Source organism: Centruroides vittatus, unplaced genomic scaffold, assembly GCF_030686945.1.
Source record: "Centruroides vittatus isolate TY-2023 unplaced genomic scaffold, ASM3068694v2 contig_564, whole genome shotgun sequence".
NCBI lineage: Eukaryota > Metazoa > Arthropoda > Arachnida > Scorpiones > Buthidae > Centruroides > Centruroides vittatus.
The window spans coordinates 409,410-433,340 of NW_027122335.1; the positions used below are offsets into that span (position 1 = coordinate 409,410).

General features: G+C 30.4%; 2 protein-coding genes across 2 annotated transcripts; both read left to right on the forward strand.

Moving 5' to 3' along the window:
* Positions 1-528: 528 nt before the first annotated feature.
* Positions 529-1,562, forward strand: LOC136978956 (uncharacterized). Its single transcript, XM_067274808.1, has 3 exons — positions 529-674; positions 760-903; positions 1,211-1,562. Exons 1-3 carry the CDS (start codon positions 620-622, stop codon positions 1,333-1,335), a joined length of 324 nt encoding a protein of 107 aa, XP_067130909.1. The 5' UTR covers positions 529-619; the 3' UTR covers positions 1,336-1,562.
* A 6,722-nt stretch (positions 1,563-8,284) lies between these two features.
* Positions 8,285-23,521, forward strand: LOC136978951 (protein spire homolog 1-like). Its single transcript, XM_067274796.1, has 13 exons — positions 8,285-8,616; positions 17,305-17,336; positions 18,125-18,391; positions 20,406-20,603; positions 20,675-20,836; positions 20,913-20,999; positions 21,070-21,187; positions 21,269-21,487; positions 21,557-21,705; positions 21,799-21,942; positions 22,015-22,116; positions 22,189-22,328; positions 22,451-23,521. Exons 1-13 carry the CDS (start codon positions 8,358-8,360, stop codon positions 22,836-22,838), a joined length of 2,265 nt encoding a protein of 754 aa, XP_067130897.1. The 5' UTR covers positions 8,285-8,357; the 3' UTR covers positions 22,839-23,521.
* Positions 23,522-23,931: the final 410 nt, after the last annotated feature.

The window sequence follows — 23,931 nt, forward strand, 5'->3', positions numbered from 1 at the left end:
AAGTAAAAGAAGTTTCAAACGTGTTTTATGCGCCCCATAAAGAGAAACATATTCTTCACGCTCCTCTCCATATTAGTGAAATATCCGGATTTAAATTACTATTTATGAAACTATAACTAGAAAAAATAATAAGTGAAACAGGTTAATACAATTAGATCATACGAAATTTTTGATAAATAAGCATTAAAAGATATTTCTGGATATATTAAAAAAAGAACCGAAAGGTACACTTTGGATTCTCTGTAACGTGACAACACGCAACTGCTGTATTTTATATCCCTCGTAAATATTATTTCTTACAAGCTGCAAATTTATTTATAACATAAAAAGATTAAAACAACATTAAAAATATATATATATATATATTTTTTTTTTAAAAACGTTCGAAATTCATTCATATATATATATATATATGAATGAATTTCGAACGTTTTTAAAATAACAAAAATAAATTGTTTAAAGTTGCAAAATAATTACACAAGAGGAAATTTTTTTACAATGTTCCAAACTAGGATTGGTTGGTCGTTCCCGATGACGTCATAAATGAGATTATTATAAAATTGCGGGGATAAGCACGTCCGGGTCATTGATAAAAGTTCATTTCAGGTTTGCAGGCGCCATGAATTGTTACTTATTTTGTTCCGTTTGTTTGACGTTATTTATTTTGGCCGTCGGTGAGTATTTAAAGTCGTAGGAAGAACTATTTTCTCGGACTTAATAATTATAGTGTTTTCATACGTGTAAATATTGGTTGAACAGGTAGGCATCCGCGCAACGAGGAACCATGCTTAAGAACAGGTGGCAACTGCATCTTTAAAAGTAACTGCCCGGTCATTATGAGAGCGGAAACAACTGGTCTTTGTCCCGAACAAGAAGAAAGTGGTGTCGTGTGTTGTCACGAAGGTGAACAATTTTCATTCTTTTACAATTGATTCGAATTATATTTTGTCCGGATATGTCTTTGAAATCACTTCCAGTCGAAATAGGTTGGAGTTTATCAACTTAACTAATTAAATATGCGATTATTTTAGAGCATATAGGGTAGTAGGTCGAATCACTTTGCTTAAGAATCCGAATAAACAAAGAAATAGATAGAAAAAAATGTCTGATTAATATAATTAAACGCTATCTAGTAATGCTCCAGTTAAATCGACGATAAAGAAGAATCAGATACGACCACCGATTAATATTAATATTGTATTATTTATAGCCACTCCATCCGATTGCCACACAAGAGGAGGAGAATGTCTTACGAGCGATCAGTGTCACAGAGCACCTAGAGAATTGGGAGTCAAGTGTCAAGGTGACAAAGTGTGCTGCGTCCTACTTCACTGAGAAGAGCGGAGAAATTCCAACAGATATTTAAATCTAATTATATCGATCATCGTCATCATTATTATTATGTCTCATCGTATTCCTTTCGAAGAACGCGTTGTTTCATTTTACCTCTAATGGACGAAGAATAATAAAATAAAATAACGTTACGTGTAAAAACGGAAGTTAAATGCTCTTTGTGTTTTATATATTTAAAAAAAATAAATAATTTATTTTTTTAAACGTCATTACTTTATTATTATATATTGTATTCTAATTTACACTAGAACTAATTATCTATTCAATTTTTCAACAATATTTTAAAAGATTTTTATCAAGTTAAAATTCACTTTATTATATACGATAAATTACATTTTATCTACATTTTAATAATAGTAATAAAATAATTATTAAAATATTCATACGATGGTGTTAAATTCAAATCGTAACATCAGATGGCGCCACATTACAGTTTTCTTAATGGTTGCGTTTTCTACTCATAGATGGAGGCAGCGATTTAATACAGATGTGATAATATACTGTATTACAACGTTGTTTATTATATGATTTAGTTTTAAGAAAAGAAAAAAATAATTACATTAAATCGAATTAAAAAATATTTTAACAATAATTTAAAACAATGTACAATAACTACAAAACTACGTCTTAGTGTAATGACCAAAAAAAAAAAAAAAATTCTATTGTACACTTCCTCTTTTTTAAATATCAAATTGAAAACATTAAATTCATTTGACGAAAATACACATTTACTTAATGAAAATCCAAATTAATAAAAATTACATCAGCTGTTTGTTTCGACGATTTGTAAACCGAATTTGATTTCGGTAATCATTTGATGAATTAAATCAGAATATTACGTATTATCTCCGATTTTACAGGAATTTCCTCATTTTTCTGCCTTCTTTTTAACATTTCTGAGTGTTTCCTAGATTTTTCCCCATCCTCATTTATTTATTCTGTATTTAATAGAAAGAAAAAAAAAACTAAAGCATTTAGATTAATAATAATACGGTTTTGCTCCTAACAATACAAAACCTAGTTGCTGCTCCATAATGAAATTTCGAAGAAAATTAATGAATTATTTGATTACTGCCGAAATGATGATCTCATCAATCCTAATGACGTCAAAATTTTGATATTTAAAGAGAAAGGAACGGCCATTCTGTCTTCTTTTATCTTAAAGAAACAATAGAAAACTCAACGTCGGCCTGTCAAATAAAATTTCTCGGTTGATTAGCCATTTGAAATTTTCTTCACAACTTTCATTAGACAATAAATCGTGTAAGAATCCATTCGTCAAGCAATCAGGGGACAGAGAAGTCGAATATCAAAATTGCCTTCAAGTTATCTCGATTCATATTCCAATATTGATGTTTGAGTCTGCCATTAGAAATTCTTTCTTTTACCACCGCCCAATTTGAATTTCAAATCTTCCTCTTTTATTCGAGAAATTACAAATCTTATTCCTAAACTTTTTTTTTACAAATTGGACAAAACTCTGCACAAATTTCACACATATTTACACAAATTTTCTCATAAATTCCGAAAGATTTTATTTATTTTTGATTATTTCTAAGTCAATAAAATATCTTATGGAAAACTTTATCCATTTTTAATGGCGTAAATCTGACGTCTGTCGTCTTTCAAAATTATATTATAACTAAATTCGATAGCTTAATCGTAGCTTTAGTACCAAATCTCCTGAAAAATTATGGCTTTACTTCCAATAATAATACGTCAATTGATATCAAACGTTAATGTTAACGTTAGATTATTGACTTTTCTAATTTATCTGAAGCCATTTCATAGCTTTTGGTCTTTTATTCTCATTAAATCATTCGGTTCACTATCATTAATGGGTTAAACATTTACGAAACGTACGAATTTATAAACCCATATAAAATACACCATTCGATACAATGTTTAATAGATCTTTATTAAAGCGAGATGTCGAAGAGTTGTAAATTTACAAGATTCCAAGATGGAGCCGTCAGATTTTCCAATGATGCGGGTAGTAAAGTTTCCATTGGCCCGAGTCTTTTTTATTTAACGTTGGTCCGCTTGATTTTCCTTTGTTAATGGATAATGTTTGTCCACGCTTGATAACGTTGTCTATTATCAAATCGCGGATAACGTCGTTGCATCCAGTGCAAGTATATAAGCCACAATATTCTTTCATTTTCTAAATTTATGTGAGAATATATTCATTTTTAAAGTATATTTTTAATGAAAAGAAATAAAATAAATGATTAAAAACCAGACTGGTGTAAGTAAGTCGGACAGACAGTAATGACCTTAATAAATTAAAATCAGCATTGAAATTAATGCATAAGTTTAATGTCTTTCCCCCCTTTCTTACAGTATTTTAAATAAAATTATATTTTAAAATATTTTTCAAATTTATATAAAAAAATTTACATAATAATTTTTTTTTCTATTCCCGAGAGAATTATTAAAACTTTAAATCTGACTTGCTAATGGAGGAAAAGCAATTTTAAAAATAAGTTTTTCTAATTAACATATTGTTTTTAAATGTTTAAATATTGTTTTTAATATATAAAAAAGCAATTTAGCATTTATAAAACTAGACATAATTTAATAAAGCTGTTTACCCGAGAATTAAAAAAAGAGAGAGAATTTAAAAAAAAAAAAACTGTAGTTAGGAACACGCATGTACTAATTAATAAGAGGAATATCATCAAGTAAAATTTTCCTAAAAATTCTCGTTAGACCTGAAATTTTATTATATATTTTTTTATTATTATTAATACATACATTTTTTACCTTTTTCCTTTTAACTTTCTAAAAATCCCATAAGAAATCTTCTTTTCCTACTAGCTTTTTTTTATTTATTTATGAGAAAGTAACCAGACATTTTATAACTTTCGATTTTTTCACAAGTTATTGTGTGGATCATATTTACACTTTTTATTAATAATTATTATGCAGAAAATTAAGATACGAGCGGGTAAAAATCCTCAGACCCTCTCCTCTCGACTGCCTCAGTCGAGAGTAGAGGGTCTGAGGATTTTTACCTGAGATGGAAGGAAACTTAATCGTTCCTACCCATTTAATGTCATTTTTTACTAACAAAAAATTAAATGTTTAAACTGTTTTTTTTAAATTAAAGTAGCATTCTACGTTTAAAAAAGTAAAAGAAGGCTGGCTAAGAAGCAACAGGGTCCTCTGAAGGGTAAAAAGGGACACTCTGTAGCCTCATACGTGCTCTGGATGGCTTTAGATACGAGTAAAAGTTAGAAAAAGATATTAATTTTTGACGTACAAGTAAACATTTAATCTGTAAGGAAATTCCTTAGAGATACGATACTAATTACCAAAAATCTTTCTGTCAAATCTATAAAACTAAACTCGAAATATAATTTTCTTTCTGACATATTTCAGCATCATTACTTAAATATGCAAAGAAACTTTTATTTTTCTGGTTCACAAAAATAGTTAATTAAAAAATAAAATTCAAGGAAAATTATTATAAAAACTGACTTGTTTAAATCTTGTTATTCTCATTTTTATATATAAAATGAGTCATAAAATTTAAGAATAGACAAGAAACAATTTTGAAAGGAGAATAAAAGGAAAGAAAAATACTATTTTAATATTAAAATGTAATTGTAATTAATTGAATTACATTGTTATTGTAATATTGTGAGTGGATTGTATCAGTTTACGTGACCGTGAAACGTATTGAATTCTATAAATTCAAGGAAAATTTTAAAAAAAGAAGCGTGTAATTGCAAATTAAAACTTTAATTATCTTCTTATTTAACAGTATTATAGAAAAATGTATTCGTTTCTAAACGAGTTACGAGAGTTTTTAACATATTTTTTTTCCTTCGCGACCTCATAGATTTTAATTAAATAAATATAGGGAAGTTTTACAACATGTTCTAAATTTGTTAATTATAAATTTCCCCTTTACATCTTTATAAATATATTTAACATTTAATAACGAATTTGCAATAGGACTATTTTTAATTTCACTTCTTTTTTTCCTCTTTTAATATCTTAATTAAAATAGGTAAACGTTTCTTTATGTAATAATAAATATTAAAAAGGAATAACTTGACTCTCGACGATTAAATAAAGACCTTATTTTAAAAATAAAATTGCATGAAATTAAAGTTTTTTTTTTTTGTAAATGTGGGTGATAAGACTTTATCTATCTGAACTTTTATATGTTAATTTATATAATAATATTGTTATAATTTAACTTTATTTGAATATATAGTTACATAATACAGTGTATATTTACGAAATAAAAACAAAATTGCTAGATCACATTTGAAACAATGGCGAACTCAGGAGTAACAGATCCCAAACTTTACCTTTGACCTCAAGTTGAGGAAAATATAACAATACGTTTCCTCGCATATTATTCATTTCCTTTCTATTGTATTTGTTAAAAACTGTTGCCAAAACCTGACACCGGAAGGAATTTAGATTAATGGCAAAAGAAAGAAATGTTTAGAGTAGTTTTGTTTGCAGGGGGGGAGAAACGCCTCGTATGATGTCGGTATTATTATAATTATTTGAATATTTCTACTTTTATTCTTGAAATTGTTTTAAAATGAACATAATTAAATGATAATCACTAGTTTCTTGTTTTTTTCTCCTATTTTTTTTTTTTTTAATCCTTCCAGCCAATAATTATGCATTCTTTATCTATAAATATAATTAGTTTAAAGACATCATTAACTGGCATTTATATTTAATTTACTATACTCACTTTTTATGTATAATTAAGATGCATATAATTATGATTAAAAATTTTTAAAAAATTCTCCAGCTATCTTTCCTTAAAATCTCAAATTCATTTCACTAAATTTATCTTTATAAACATTTCTTTTTTTCTTCCTGTAATGATTTAGGTATGTAATTAATTAATTGTATTATTATTATTATTATTATTATTATAGACCGGATGTTTAATAATTAAAAATGAAAACACTCTTACACACACTTATAAGGTGTATAATATTTATTTTATAAGAAGTTTTAGCTTATTTTCTACATAGATTCCTATACAGTAAATGTAATTCTTTTGGAGGAAAAAGAGCTTGGAGTGTGTATAAGAATGACATGTATTATATGGATGAGAGGTCTGACAATCGTTAATGTCTGCGACAGACAGCTGAATGCAATGCATAATATTACATCTATTCGTTGATTTTTATTCTGTCGTTTGTATAAAAGTCACTATTCACAAATCATTACAATAAAGAAACCATACCCCTACACGGACTTTTATATTTGATTACACGATAGCAAACCCTAAAAATAATTCCTTTATAATCTTCTGAAATGTTAAAATTTTATTAAAAAATCCTTATAAATTATAATTCATGTTTAATTCGTGAAATCTCCCTTTAATATAGTTTATTTGTTAATAATAATTATCATTATTTGAAACAAGTTAAATTGTAATATTTGTAATTAATTATCAGAAATGATTTTTATTGTTCTCTGTTTAATTTTATTTAAGTTATTCCTTTGTATAGCATTTGATTATAATAAAAACTTGATTATTATTTACAGAATATTGTTAATATTTAAAAAAGAAGTAACTGTTAATAGAATTTTGTTCACACACACACAAAAAAATCGATCAGTTTTCTATTGTATTATTTGTTAACTTATAAAACAATAACATATATTTATCTTTTCTTTTCTTCTTCTGTTCACTTGTTAATAATACATCACTCTGCTAAATTACTTATTAAATAATCTCTTGTAATTATAGTCATGTATATTATGCAATTCAGTAATCACAATAAAAAAAAATAATCGACAAGAATTATATTTAATCTGTTATACTGACGTCACGTTTAAGCATTTATATCGATAGCACTTAAGTATTTATCTTAATTGTTTAATTTAAAAACATGACATTACAAATATTCTATCCTTAAAAAAAATAAAATAAATAATTTTACTTGTTTTGTTAGCATTAAGTTATAATTTTTCAATAACCTTAAACATATTTCCAGTTATATTGTCAATAAAAACTAGTTTTAAGATTGAAAAAGCGTAGATTTTAAACTTAATTCGCCTTAAATCCTACAATCAACTTTTCTTTCTTGGCGGTGAATGTACTTTTGCTCTTAAAGTCATGGACCTCCAAATTATCATCTACCATTGGATTATCCGAGTCACGTGATGAGAATCATCCCTTGCAAAAGTACTTACGTAGCCAAAACAATGATTGTAGTAGTTCTTTTGACCTGCCGTGACATACAAGATGGATAATCTCATATCCGGAAAAACTTTTCTCAAGCTCCTATATCTATTAACGGTTTAACTTGTCGTCACCTTCACGAATAAGTTCACATTTTCACATGGTTATACAGTTTAATTGACAAAATATATAGGGCGTTTTTTTATTATTTTTTTTAATTAAAATGCGCACCCGCACATAACCGAATGCAGGTGCAATTTTCTACTTTTGTCCCATATTTGCGTTACACTTCGATTGATATCTTGATAATAAACCATAAAACAACGTAAAAATCGTCGAATTTTTAAATTCAAATCGGTTTTAAATTTATTTAAAACTTTAAAATTTCACTTAAAAAAAAATAATAAAATAAATATAAGTCAATTAAGTAGATAAAACATCATTGAATTTCTTTTTCTTGCAGGAATTCTTTTGGGTAGAGCATAGAAATAGGGTTTATTATACAGTTAATATTCGAAATATAGGGCCTATATTATACTTTAGAGTAGAGCTAAACAATAACTCGACATAATATAATATAATTTTAAGTTAATTCTTATTCCCTTATTTAGAAATTTGTAATTTTCGCGTCGATATATCAAAACATATTGAAAATTTACTTCTGAACAATATGGATTGATATGAAAAATATAATTCACGAAACGGTCTCCAGATGGCGATCGTCATTTTAAGCAGTCAATTACGGATCCAGTCAGTGTTTGTATGTGCGTGCGTGTGTGCTGAGCGTACCAGTTCTGCAGTGCAGTTGTCATATTCGTTCATAGACAGCATGGCGGTCGAGAGAAAGCTATCGCCACGGTGTGCTTTGGACGCCAAAGGTTGTGTCAAATTGTCATCCATTTTACAGTCGTTCAATGCATCTATTAGCGAAGAACAAGCTTGGGCCATCTGCTATCAGACTTCGAAATGCATGCGAAAGGAGTGGGAAAAGGATACTAGAAAATGCTATTGCCTGTACGATACGGAGGAGATTCAGATCCATAAAGATGGATACGTTCATCCGGCCACCATCAGAGAAATTAATACAGGTGAGTCCGTAGAAAGTGCGTTTTAGGTGCTTCGTAAGAAATTGATCGGTGTCGTTCCGTTTATTGCGTTCTCACGATATTTCCACTATCATAATTCTAACTTTACATTATATAATCTTACGAAAAACGCTATATATAAATCATATGTTTGCATGGTGCGATCTAATTTGCATGTAAACATCGATTTTATGTATCTTGTTTATTTCATTGACACCTACTCTCTATACAGAGAATAAATAGGGACACCTGCCAAACTGGGCAGAGGTTATGCAGGAAAATAGAATTTAAACACCCACCTTTAATAGAAAATGACCGGTTAGGTAATAGAAATCCACAGTATTTAAAATGCAACATTCCACGCTTTCAATCAATGAGAGAATTCTCGTGGAGTTGATCGATTTTCGCAGTCCATATTTGTAGGCTACGTCGCATGCCTCGTCGTAGACACGGTTTATACAATCAAAACATTTACGAACAATTCCTCAATTTGACGCTACAACCTAAATATAGACCAATAGATCAGAGTTTCACCATTTCACTTCTAATTAAACTTTATTAAGTTCGATATCCTGCGGAAGAGGATATTGTTTGTTACTGTACAGGAAATCATATCACGTTTCAGATTTTAATATAATGTAAATGCCCCAAATATTTATTCTAAATAAATTTCTACAGAATCGAAGAATTTACTAACAGTTTGAATGCCGTAAAATGTAAAGTTAATGAATGTATTAATAGAGGCATGTTAGGTAAATATTACCCTTAGATGAGCATTCAGATAATAAAGGTAAACGTTTCTCCCGATTCTAGAAATATAATTGGCGATGAATCACGGAATAAACACGTATCTTCGACAATAAAACTATAACCAGGTGTTCTCGAATTCTAGTATTATCTGACGAGTTCGGTTTTCGTATCTGTAGAACGAGCGTAAAGATAGGTTCTGTTGGAAATGAGAGAGACTATTTCCTGACAGAAGGAAGTACAAAACACTACGGTGATCAACAAAAATCGAGTCGTACCAGTTAGACAAAGTGCAGTGTTGACATCGCTCCCCTCTGGCCATCGAGAGAACTTGTTTATAATTGAGACGAGTCAAAGTCATAATATAATACTCTATCTTTAATTTTGTTTTTATATAACATTTAAAAAAATGTTCAGTCCAAGTTGGAGTGAAAGGACTTTTGTGTTTCGCTCTAACGGATTTGGCTGCACCAAAGAATTAATGAGGGAAATAACGATAACAATTTATTAAGGTTCCTCCGCATTTTAAGCTCCGCTAAACACAAGAGATAATTAGAAAGGATTTTTTCTTCTTAAAAATTCCCAAAAAGAAACATTTAACTATTCGTTTCAACAACTTAATCCAGTTGAGATCTTGTTTAGCTATAAATTAACAAGAATAAACGAAACTGTAATTCACATCCTCCTCTTCAAAGCCAAGCGTAATGTCGTTAAGTGACTTTCTATTCCCAAATCGATTATCCGTTTCCTTAAGAGAATTAATTTCCAAGTTTTATAGGTTTAGATTTCATCCAGACTTGACAAACATTTTACAGGATTTTTTTTTTAAATTAGAAAGTTTGAAGCATAAATTTAGGAATTATAAAAAGAAACAAGAAAAAAAATTAAGAGACCGTGACCGCAGACAGTGGCCAAGAACCGGATGATACTGTGCTACGCTACAAAGAATCGCAGACCCATGCTATCCGGCTATCTCCTCTAATCCAGATAATAAAACATCGCTTGATAAAGTTTAAAGCCACTTTATATACGTATTTATAGTAACGTCATAATCATTTATCTCACAGCAGAAAATGATCGGAAATGGCGAATTCCTCTTCCACCAAGATAATATAATTCAATTTATTAAATACAGATAAATAAATTTAATTAAATGGCATTTCCGTCTGAGAAATTAGTATTCTTAATTAGTGCTTAATCTGTATTTTGCTGGAGTGGAAAAGCCACTAAATTAATCTTTCGATCGGAAAGGGAGGCGTGCTTTAATTCAGTTTTCTCGTAGACAAACCACGCGAGTGTTGCTACAAACAGAAAGATCGTGTGCGCCACCTGTTCGAGATCTCTCACGAGAGGGACAACACTGTTCTAAAACGAGCATTAATTTTCGAGTTTTACAGGAAGAGATAGACACGGCAAGGTTATGTAATAAAGGGACGAGTATCCATTGAACGGCTTTTGCCTCTAGCCAGGTATGTTTACATGACAATGACCCATATTAGTGCGGGTCAGGAAAGAACGCTTGATACGTGTATGGACAGTTGAGTAAAATCTCAGATGCAAATTTACAGTGCTGTGTTATAAATATAGGAAGCAATACGATGTAATAGACAAGCTCTTCCGCACGTTTCCAAACCAGTAATTGGGTAATTAAGTTATTAACTGAGTGTTATAAACGATTTCTCTAACTGTAAAAGTTGTGCATTTCAAAACTTGTTATTAACAGAAACAAACGGGCTGTTGAAAAATGGAGTTTTCTAATTACTCGATTAGAATTACTTTTCTAATTGTTAGATAATGGCACTTTTCGAAATCGAGTACACCTGACACATTAATGTTGAAATCGTTAGAGATTAGGTTGACTTAGCCTACATACGTAGTACGTAGACCTATATATCGTTGGTTTTTTCCTCTTCCGATCTGTGAAATTGCAAATCTTGCGCTCTTGAAATTTAAATGAAAAGATTTTATCTAAGTGAATTTGTTTATTTCCTGACCCAAACCAAATTTTATGGCCTATCGTATATGGGGCATCTAGCATCGAATCTGTGCGAGCATTAAAAACAAACATGGACGAAATCTCTTATTTATTATTATTGTAAATGTGTAATAAATATTTTTCTTGGTAGATAAAAATGAGAAAATCGTGCCACAAATGAATGATTAATCCATCGAAGTGGAAAACTTCCATTTCAGACCTAGATAAAAGTGTGGACACACCTACGTAGGCGGGCAGAAAGCGTGTTTAGTTTTAAGAAAAAGGCTGACACCAAAATCTTTAACAATGGAGATGTCCTAAAAGAAAGACTAACGCTTTTTTTAACCCAAAAATTTATCCATATATAGTTTATTACATAAATTATTCTCTCGTAATATTCTTTTTCATACAAATTATATAATTAAAACATGGGGAGGAAGCCAAAAAGATTGTAAAAACTGGTTTGATATATATGATATATTGCATTCTTTATCGTTTTAACTCGAAAGATGGGCATATATTTCATTGGAAAATAGCAGTGAGGAAAATTAAGCGGTGGGATAAGCGAAGTAATTTCAGAACGAACGATGCTATTCTCTTTAGGGTTTATGGATCATAAAAATAGCAAGAGTCACATGGCATCTCGCATACTAAGACAGATCGATGATTGTCGTGGATTAGATGTGCAGACTGTGGCCATGACACAGTGTTCCTTTCAAAAATCGATGAATTCAAAGTATTTTCGTCGCGACTTCTTCAAGTTTTATAATTGTGTCTGCTCGTTTTTATTATTAGAAAATACTTTTAAATGGCCTTAACTTATTTTATATTTAAAGAAGAACGTATCAATCTTCAGTTATTCTGGGTCAGATTTAATTATAGGAGGACTGGCTTTCCTCTTTTTTTCTTTTTTCAATGGAAGAGGAACCGTAAAGGAGCCGTAACGAGGTTTAATTTCACTATTATCAGACGTACGATTCGGAAAAAATTAATTTAGAGAATCGATTGTAGCAAATGATCGGAAAATTATCTCGAGCGTGGAAATTTCTCATTTTAAAATGTAATCAGTTGGCCTTTTTTTCGTATTACAAAACAGTTGTCGGGATACCTTTTATAACAAAGCGGCCAAACGTGGTAAGATTGAGTCACATGTTATTGCTCCCGAAAGGAAAAAGGAGGGTTGACTAGCTTTCTCTCGTCCTTGACATCACCTGCCGGGTGTGCAGATAACGGTAGAATGGGTATTTCCGGTCGAAAAGGAACTACACGGTTTAGTGTTGCCAAGACAGGATCTACAGTCGTATGGTTACAGATTTTTGTCTGTGATTGAGTGCATTCATTCTACTGGCATTTAGTAATAATTTTATCCTTCGTATGGTGAGAACTGTAAAGAGAATTTAATGTATGATGTTATTCGATACCCGCGATGTGCCATACTCTTCCCATTATGTAAATAACAACGATAAACAATACGTAAATCTTGCTACTATAGAAATTTAGTCGTAATATTTTTCTGATAATAGAAACTGGCTTTTATTAGCTCGACGAAGGATTGCCTACATAATTCTTATTAATGAATAATTTGTATTATTCCTTCGGGCTATTGTCGGGACTTCAGAAAATTTATGCGACCTCTTTCGTAGGAAATTCGGAAGTTATACAAGAGAATAAAATGGAAGAATGTAACGGGTTTTTGCAACCATTTATCAAAGATGAAAATTCTGCAAAAATAACAATTTTCTATAATTATGGATCGACAATATTAAGGAGTAGGTTAGACCAATGTCATTTCCTATATACGAATTACAATTTAAAAACTTCTTAAAAAGATTTTCAAACCGTATATTTGGTTCATATAATCGAAAAATATAAAAAAGAATGTTTTCATTGTCTTGTACAAAAAAAAAAAAAACTTTCTGACGATCGTAGCCCTCAAAATAATATAATTATCATCACATGAGAATAACCTGTTTGTGGACAGTGATACCTCCTACATTCAATATTATTATGGACACTTCCTGAAAATGACTGCTTAGTATGCATATCCACCCCACATGGTTAAAGGAATTGTCTGTTATTAACCTGATGTTTCGCATTTTTTTGTGTAGGATTTTTTAGCACTTTTGATAACAAATAAGAATAAACAGACTGATATATAACCTAAGTAGTTTGTTAAAATAGCCTAACTAGTTTTAAGCCTACGTTCTAAAGTAAATTTTCATACAAGCGGAAGCATAAGAGGACTCGTATTGATTCAAAAGATAATGACTGGAATTTTGCCCTAGCTGCAATTTTGTTGGAAATTGCATCATGCAAAAGAGACGATCTCGTCTCTTGTAAAAGAAGCTTTGTTAACGTTTTTTCTTATACATTTAATTGATTTTAAAGACTAATTTTTAATTTAAGAATTGATAAAATATTCGAAAATTAACACTAGTTAACATCTGTGGATTAATAACGTCGAAGTTGATGCTAGTGCTGCCAAACATTTAAGCTCTGAATTCTATATACTGTACTTTATTTGCAGGACCTCCTCTCCGCAAGGCACTTCAGAAATACTTAAAAATAAGATTACGAGGCCTACGCGCGACCCATTCGAGTGTTTTTATGATATGTAACTAGAAAAATCATAATATTTAGGACAGACCAGTTTTCGTGCTTAGTTTCCATTTTGGGAAAAGGAGCGATAGCAATCTTAGTAGTTCCACCCACATATCGAAAGCCTACATCAGTTGCCATGGGTGACAGCATCCCACACCATTTCTCGTGATTGATCTGTTATTATCTGTCGCATTTACAAATCCTTCTCTGTTACTACTGGTTACCGGTGGTTCTGGATCATTCCGTTTCGAAGGGAATGATCCAAAACCATAATGAGAATTTCGGACTTTAAATGCATCGTGCACGCTCTCGAACCATTTAACTTCCGCTCAAATTATCTTGAAATTAGTTCTTGATTGTGTACCTTAGATGTAAGTGATTACATTAAATACGACTGTGTATCATTTTTTAAGCCCTATAATGATTTGTAGCCACGTTGCTTCGATGAGAAACTACCACATGGCCACGCGTGGGAAAATCAAGGTTGGGTGGAGTGCCTTGTAAAATCAAGGTTGATGCAACAGTTTCGTAAAAAAAAAAAGGTTTTAAGTGATGCAAGGACAAATATGGCGTAATTTGAATTTCTTAAATTCAAAGGACAAAAAACCAGGACACGACTCCCTACCATTACAAGAATGCGGAAAAGTGTTTCTGTGGTATTGACCCTCCAACTAGTCGCTTTAAATTAAAATTCTCTTTAAATCTCTTCGATTGCGATTATAGTTACGAATTGACAGCTGACAAGAACTTAAAGATTAGATTATAGAACCGCTCGCGTTGCTTTCACTCCAACGATAGAGGTGAATGGCCATAGTTGTAATCTTATCGCGTAATTAGATAACATCAGTCGAAATGACACAATCGACAATAATCTCGTCTAATGGGTAAAAAGAGGATTAAAAATCCCCTTAATTGAGCCCCTGAACTTCTTAAATTGGGGCCAAGTTCGCGTCCTCAACCTAATTTTAATTTTGAAAGTTTATCATTTAGATTGACATTTAAGACAGTCAAATGTTTGATTCTATTTATCTTGTGTTTTTCTCGAAAATATTCGTCAGCTCGTGGAGATTTTTCTCAGAAATATATCCGTATACGAATCGAGTCGATGATATCAAAAATTAAGTAATCGATAATCCAAACACCTGCAGTTTCACAGCTGCTATTGTTGCATCCCCTAGATTACCGAAAGCTGGAAGTCGGGGAGCTTATCGACACGGACCAACGAGATAATTCGCCATTTTGTGCCCGAGGTTGTTTAACGCTAATATACCTCCCGCTATTATACGAGGGAGGAGAATGCTATTGCAAAAGTTCTTTTTTCATAAGTTTTAAACAAAGAATTCTCATAATTCTTCGCATCTTTAACATAAGGGTCACGTTACATCACCTTTAACTTGACCCGATCGCTTCATCCTGCCTTTTATTCCGTTATAAAGGGTTACTTCTCACGACATTTTGCATTTTTTGAATTAATTATGATATATAGAACCCATAAAATTCTCGACCGAAATATAGGTTAAAAAAATAAGTTTCGAGAATATTTTTCTGGACACTTGTTTATATTAAACGACTCTGTATATATTGCGTGAGAATAATCACGCTTCCAATTAAAATTTCACGCATAATAAACATTACGTGACTTTGGGTAGAAGGAGTTAGAATTGGTAACCCAAACTCTAACCCCATAAAGATTATTTTGTTAATAAGTTGTCATTCAAAAGGCGTATCTCTTCATCTATAATTGTTGTTTTTTTGTTTGTAAAGTACAAAACGGCCACAAGTAAAGTCGTGACGTTAGAAATTGGAAATTATATATTTCTTTTTATATTATATCTCTTAGTTAATCTAGATGAATTATTTATATTCTGTCAGAATACAATTCTTTCCGTAAATAGTAAGATTCGCTGTTTAAAAACTTTAATTTATTTAACTCTTCCAGACAGTACGAATGCCGAAAGTAACCGGCGACGTATTAAGTTTCTTCATTATTATCGAAGGATTTTATGGGCGAAGACATAAAAAGATTTTTAATAAGAGTTCAAAATATTTTCTTTAAAGAGCAAATTAAAAAAAAATAAGATTACAGATAGGAAAAATTGGTTTTCCCCTTCGTATCTATAATTAATAGCGGACGTGGATATCTAGGACTCCCCACATGTAACTCGTATTATTTTATTTTTTATCTTTATTAATCAGGCTTTGAAATCTCAAATTCCCAAATAAAATATTTAATTACAATAAATGTAGATTTCTATTTAAATATCTATTTTTTTCCTTTATATCAGAAAAATGTTTGTAGAGCCATTAAATGGAAATACAAAAAAAGAAAAAAAATATTTAATTAGCGGAATGAGTTTAATATCCTGGAATTTTCGTCTTTCATGAGCTCTGAGAGAAATTCGTTTTCTTTCTTTGCAAACAAAACGTCAATTATTTTAACCAGACGTTTGTTTTCTTAATGCTTTTTCAATTCTATCTTCATTATCTTGAATATTTGGTATTAGTTTTAAAAATCTTAAAGAGCGCGTGTCTGGTCTTTTGCCGCATCGAAAAGAAGGTAATTCCTGTAAGAGTCTTTGTTACATTACAATTCTTTTATTTTTTATTTTCGAGTTAGGCTATTAATTGGGCGTGAAATCGGCGTTGATAAAAGGAAATACAAATAAATCAGGAAAACCTGATACTGTTCTCATTAAAATTTATTTTTATCTTTGAAATTACCGAAACGTTCTCGAGATGTAGATATTCCGCCGCGTGTATACAAAACTTTTCGATATTTTCCTCCTTTCGGCCAGGTTACTCATCTTGCCGTTACTAATTTACGTCATTATCTACGCCTTCGGACAGAATCTTAGTGTATTATGGCTGCCGGTCTAGGAGATTTCTTGTTAATAACGATTTGTCACGGTCACCCTGATATTTCCTCTAACACACATACATACTGATTTATTGACATGTGTAGTACGAATTTCGTTCTAGAATAAGCTATGCATTAAAAACAATGCGACTATTCGATTGACCTTATATTGGAAGTTTAAAATGGATGACCCAATAATATAAATGTTATCGATATGCCCAAGGATTCGACAACAATCCATTTCTTTTACGTTGATTTCCTACTTGTGTAATCTACCATTACTGACAGTTCGAATTATAAAACTAATGAATGTACGCTTGTTTATATTATAAACACAATATAAATAAATGTAGCACGATGTTTATATTATTACTCATCGCAAATTAAATTAGTTATGCTACTTTTAATACGATAATTGTTTTAACCCGTTGAATATTTCCTCGAATATTTATAGCCTATTACAGTAAAATATATAAAATAGAAAAAATTTAACAGAAAAATCTCATTTCAGGGCTCAGATCATTGGCTGATAACGAATATCAGGTAATTAATTTTATTAACATTTAATGATAATAATAATAATAAATGCGCTTAAGTAAACTAAAATTGAAATATTTTATTACAGATTTCTAATGAAATTTTCATGCTATTAATTATAGTTGACATTTATAGAGTTTATATTAAAATTTAGTAGTAATTTTTAAAAGAATTTATAGCGCAATATTTCCTTTCTAAACTCTTACTGTACAACAGTTACTATATTTAAAAAATTCTTTAAGAGAGAGAGAGAGAGAGCGTGTATACAATGAAATTGCACACATTTCTTTACATTTTTTCTCGGTATAAATTTATTTCCTCGTATATTAAATATAAATTTATGTCGAGATAATAATAATAAGAATTACTTTTATTGTTCTTAGGGTTTTTATAACGTTACACGAGAGCTAATGTTACTTACCAGTCTAAAAATACCTCCGTGGATTGTAATTTGTAAATCATCTTTGATGGAAAATTTCAAGAAATTTTATTATTTATTTATTTGCTTAAATTTGTATTTTAAAAATTCTAACGCGGAACTCGAATGCCCTTTTCATGCATCACGCGTGATTGTGAAAAAGACCTTCTGCATCACGATATTAAGTTAGAAATGCGTGATAACTTGACTATTTCGTCACATGACTTCCTTCTTCCGCTTTTATTAAACAGTAAACATTTTTTTTTTTAAACTTCTATTTCCTATTCCAATATATAAACTTTCAATTTTTTTTTTCCTTTTTAGAAATTTTCCAGAAGTCGAAAATTACATTTTAATGGCTTTTTTTTCAATGTAGCTCGTTTCGTCCTTGGGTCTGGCAATTTTTAAAGCATTAGATTACGGCTTATCGGAAAACGAAGAAAGAAGTCTTAGCAATCAATTAGAGAGTTTAATCGACGTGATGACGTCAGCGGATCAAGATGACGAAGGTACGACGTCAGACGATGACGCTGAATCTCAAAATGGTGACGAAGGTATCGAGAGAGATGCGGAGGAAGACGAAACGAACGACGATTCCGATTCTAAACAGTCGCAGGGCGTGACTTTAATTAAAGTAATGGAGGTACGAGTAAATAAAAATAATAAAAAATAAAAAATTAGACAAAAATACAATTTTAATTATTATTAAATATATTTGAAAAGAATAATTTAAATATTCAAATTTGTAATTATCAATGCCAGATACAGATTACATTATTTTTTATTGATTTTTTTTTTTGGGAAAGTTTTACTCGTTAAAAGTTAGATAAAAGGGGGGAAATCTATTGTATTCGTGGCAACTCCTACTAATTTTTTAAATTGTAAATTCTAGACAACAATAGAAACAGAATTTCAAACTCACTTAACCGATTGAATAGCCATAAATTTTTTATTCTGTAGCTTTCACACGGCATTCCGAACGTGTCTAGAAAACATGGAAGCTGTTATCGTTAACCGATTTGATAAACATTAAACTTTTCACGCTTCGGTTTCTCGAGGTGGGCTACACGAAAATTCATGATACGCGAACGTTTCGATACGTACAATTTAAAATTTCAGAAGAGAAGAGAGGGGGGAAAATGATGTGCCGTAAGACAATTATACAGAAAATAACACCCATTAAGAATGGATGCAGTGATGTGAGAACAATTTAGTGGGAACGAGCAGGTGTTTGGTTGCAAGGTCATGGACAGATGGTGACTAATCCTTTTGTAGAGTTAAAGTATATGTTGTGGATCATTAATTTGTCGACGATAATTGTGTCACTAGTTGCCTTTATATACGGAATTAAATTAGCATTTTTCGTGTAAAAATGTTATATAATTTAACATATATATATATATAATTTCTGCCCTCTCGAATAAATGTAAATGAGATTTAATAGTATTTTACTGCGTGTTATATCTTTGTAAGCTTGGCTTTATTTACTTCTGTTATCTGTGGTCAACCAACCGACGAACTTAAAAAAATACAGCGAGAGAATAAATTGTATTTTAACGAATAATGTGGAAAAGTTTCTTCTTGAATTGTTAGAATTCAGTTCTCTTCGCAGGAGGAAATTAAATTTAAGTTAAATTGAACACGATCCAAGTATTTGGGATCATCCATCTTCGAAGAAGAAATTTTCTTCTTCTCTTCATCTCGCTCTACCAGAAGAAAACTTTATAGTTAACTTTCCCTTATAGAATATAAAATTTAACATGTTTCGTGATTAGATCAGTTAGCGTTGAAATATGTTACACGATGTTGCTTCTCGTAGAACTGAAATACCATTTTCTTTGTTTTCTAGTCGAACGTTGTAACCAACTGATGCCACTATAATTATGTTTGCTGTTGAAGTTTTTCATTAATTAAAGAAGAAAAAAATGTTAACAACGTAGTTGCTTAGTTACAAATATAATTATAACTATGTAACTAACTAACATTTTGTTAAATCGAACGTAATTATTCAAATATGTCTTCACAAAAAAACAATTTTTTAAATTGGTTAGGTAAACAGAATTTTCCTTTCTGTAAAAAGAAAAAAAAATTATAAGACAAACTAACGTTAAAATTTATATTTTTAACGAAAAATATGCCAGAATTTCTTTAAAATTTATGATTCCAGATTAAATTGGATGAAAAGCTTACGAGAATAATATATTTCTGCATATATTATAGGATTACGTTACTGTATCTTATGACACAAAACTCCGTCCCGAGGATATTTATACTGAAAGCTCATTTATATTAATTTAGAAGGGGGGAGGATATTTTTTACAACAGCTTAAACCATTTTAATAGAAGATCGTTTCCACGTCTAAATAAAAATGATACTTAAAAGAACATAAATTATAAAATAGAAATTATTTCTGTAAAGGAATTAGATATCTCTCTCCGACATTTTTTAAAATAAATGTTGTCCTTTAATCCCATTGTGTAGGATATCAAAATCCTCTAAAACTATGAGCCTAATTAGAAGATGCGTACAGGCGTGAAATTAATATTCAAGATAGCTTAGTATTTAAAAATAATTATAGTTGGTGAAGTACAGATGGATAAGATTTCTTTTAAATATTCAATAGTTTAAAGTAGATCTTATTATTTTTCTTTTCAAGATATGTGCCAATCGTTTAGCGTGTCCTGGTCAGGCAGACGGCCATTACAAAGCAGTGTGTCGAGCACTGGTAGCCGAAGTGTTAGAATTATCTACATTTCTAGAAAAGATTTCGGCAGGTACTAAAGAACTGAGACAGCACGCTTTGGTTGAAACTGATGGAGAATCAAATTTAGATAACTTGAAATTTCAAGATTGGGTAAAAAATGGCTATTAAGGTTTTATCTCCGTATCCTTTAAATATATACTAATTTATAACCTGTTTTTTAGGCGGGTCTATGGATGCAAGTAATCAGAGAATTGCGTCAAGGTGTAAAATTAAGAAAAGTCGAGAGAGATCTTAATCCTCAGCCCATCGAATTCGAATTGACTCCTTACGAAATGTTATTAGATGACATACGTTCTCGTAGATATAAACTAAATAAAATTATGGTTGGTATATTTCTGTTACTTCACTGTAAATTTCAACAAAATTACTATTTTACTAAAGTTCTTTCTTATAACCTAGGTCAATGGTGATATACCTCCGAGAGTGAAGAAAGATGCGCACGCCTTGATTTTAGAGTTTATTCGATCTCGACCACCGTTGGTACCCGTACGCATTCGTTTATATTTTAATCGATTTTAAAATGCAAGGAAGTATAAAGAGCAATAAATATTTACAGGTATCAAAAAGAAAATTAGCTCCCGCTCCACCGAAACAGCCTACTCTATACGAGAAACTAATGGCTTCCATCCGTCAACAACACACGCTCCGTCCTACCGGAAACAGGGAGGAAACAGGTGATGATTTTAGAAAATAAAAGCGATATTTCATCCCTTTCCATTTTATTGAATAATAACGAAATTATTTTTGTAACACAGTGGAAACGTCTAGAACGAAATTAAACGATAACGACATTACGCCTCAACCTCGAAGACGTTTAATTAAGGCTGATTTATCTCTCTCCTTAACACCGAGTTTTGACGACGACGACGACGATCCCGATTTTCCTGTAACGCCTACAACCGAGAAAACTGCAACTACACATCAAACAGATAATATAATAGCTATTAAACCACCAAACACATTATGGCAACAAAGTAAATTTTGGAAACTACTATTAATTTTTTATAAATAAAAAATACTAAAAAAAAACCCCTTTTAATTAGGTCACAGATTAGAAAGAAGACATAGCATATCGGTTTGTGAGTCGCCTACAAAACCTCAGCAACTAGCATTAATTTCAGGAAAATTCATTTGTAAAAGTCCACAACTTCAAATATCTTCGATACCAAACAAATTTTCAGTTTGGAGCGCAGTGAGTAGTTTTTTTTTTTTTTTTTAAATATAAAATCACTTTTAATTATTAAATTGCATGCTTAAATATTTAAAAAATAATGAAATTTATTAGTCTCATTGGGAAAAATCCATCCAGTCACTTTCTTTAACTTTGGAAGAAGTGATTCATATAAGAAATGTATTAACGAAAGCAGAACTAGAAACGTTAATGTTAAACATGGGAAACACATTATACCAGGAATTAGAAAAGGGAAAAGTAAGTTCGTTACACGTGGATTTAATTGATAAATATTTAAATTACTTATTTACAACATTTATTTATTTATAGGTATGCTTTACGTGTAAAAAAACAAGATTTTCATTTTTTGGTCCTTGGGGAGTTAAATGCAAGATGTGTCAGAGAATTGTCTGTGACAAATGTTCTACTAAGGTAAGTGTTGTTTTTTGTTGTTATATTTTACGTTTTTAATTTATAACTTCAACTATTATTATTATTATTTAGATGCGTATTCCTACGGATCATTTTGCCAACATCCCTGTATATATGCTCAGCCCAACCCCCAGTCCAGTGACAGAATTACCAGACACTAATGCATCTGGATATTCTTTGAAAAAATTATCAGAATCGTTTCAGCTTTCCAGGTTAGCATAAATTTAAATTATTTGAGTTTTATGTTTAATAGGAAAACTTTAGTATAACATTTCAATTAATTAAAACTGACACTGACCTTTTATTAAAGCAAAGAACTACTTTTTTTATTTAGTCTGTGGACAAGTAAAAGGAGCCAACATATTGTAACAAAATCTAATCAACTGGAGGGAAATAAAATTCATCAGTCAATCTCCAGTCATGCAATTCATGAAGCAACTGGAACTTGGCCAGCAGCAAGACGCTTTCCTTTTAATAGATCACGGACGATTCAGGAAGCCGAAACGACCGTAGAAACTCCCAAGGGACCACTAACTACCGTATGTCGAGAATGCAAAGGAATGGTGTGCCATGTCATTCTTACCAGCAGAAAAAATGCCACCGTTTCGGAGAAACGAAATAGGTGGTCCGAAAAAAGGGCCCTTACAGCTTGTGTTCCTTCTTGCATGTCACCTCTGCTAGAAAGTCCACCTAAAACTCCTCAAGAGTTGACTCACTCTTAGCTATCTTTATTGAAATTTCTCTTTCTATCAATTGCTAAATTTAATTTATTTGCACGGATACACATTTGATAAAAGTATCATAGTAAGATAAGCATGGTAAACAAATTAAAAGTGAAAGTAACATATTCAAATTTGCATAATCGAAATTTATATACTATTTCTTTTCTATCCTACTGATTGATAACTGGAAAAAAAATTTGTAAATAATACTTCCATAAAAAAGAAACATTTTATAGCAGTTAATAACAATGTAAAATGCTACTAGTCAGCTGAAAATTCTTTTGAAAAGTTTTTGTACAACTCATTAAAAATTTTTGTAGAAGCTGAATTTTAATTATTTTTCCATCATAATTGTTATATGTATTTTTTAAAGAATAATTTATAGTCTTTTGTATCAATACTTCCCTGTTCTGATCTCAGTTCTAGTCAACACATTGAAGAAAATATTCTCAGGTTACAGAATTAAAATATTGAAAAATAATTACTTCAGCGATACTGTGTATTATTTTGATCGAGGGAAGTTGTCTATCTCTGTTATTGTTTATTCTGATGAAAAGGCTATAAAAAAAATCAATGTATGATAAAATGTAAATAAGAGTTTTTCATTTTCTTGTACATAATCTGCATGTGAATTTAAAAAAAAATGTACTCTGTTTTACAATCATTAAAATAAAATTGTGATATGTTGGTTTGTTTTAAACTCTTTTCAAAATAAAAATTCATTATATAATTCCTCACATTAGAGATAATTTGAATTTCATAGTATTAAATCTTGTTTTTAACCTACATTTTTGCAGAACTTATTTTATACCGATGCCACTGATCAAAATAATATGGTGTCTTCTTATTAATTTCAATTACTTTAAATGCACCATTGGAATCATCAAGATGCAAAGTTGATCAATTGTTAGAAGTTAAATGAAAGTTTTATATTTCAGTATCTAGTTTATGTTTCAAAGTGTTGTCTTTTTATTTTATAGTAACTTGTTTTATTTTCTTGATGAATCTAAACAATTTTGTGCTAAAATCTATTTTTATAGAAATTGAAAAAACTGTAAATCTCAACATTAATTAGGAACATTGAAAAGAAGAA

Coding starts and splice junctions, on each gene's coding strand:
- LOC136978951 (XM_067274796.1), top strand. CDS start 8,358: ATGGCGGTCGAGAGAAAGCTATCGCCACGGTGTGCTTTGGACGCCAAA. Junction 18,392..20,405: donor CTTTAATTAAAGTAATGGAG/GTACGAGTAAAT, acceptor TTTCTTTTCAAG/ATATGTGCCAATCGTTTAGC. Junction 20,837..20,912: donor ATAAACTAAATAAAATTATG/GTTGGTATATTT, acceptor CTTATAACCTAG/GTCAATGGTGATATACCTCC.
- LOC136978956 (XM_067274808.1), top strand. CDS start 620: ATGAATTGTTACTTATTTTGTTCCGTTTGTTTGACGTTATTTATTTTG. Junction 675..759: donor GTTATTTATTTTGGCCGTCG/GTGAGTATTTAA, acceptor TTGGTTGAACAG/GTAGGCATCCGCGCAACGAG. Junction 904..1,210: donor TGTCGTGTGTTGTCACGAAG/GTGAACAATTTT, acceptor TATTATTTATAG/CCACTCCATCCGATTGCCAC.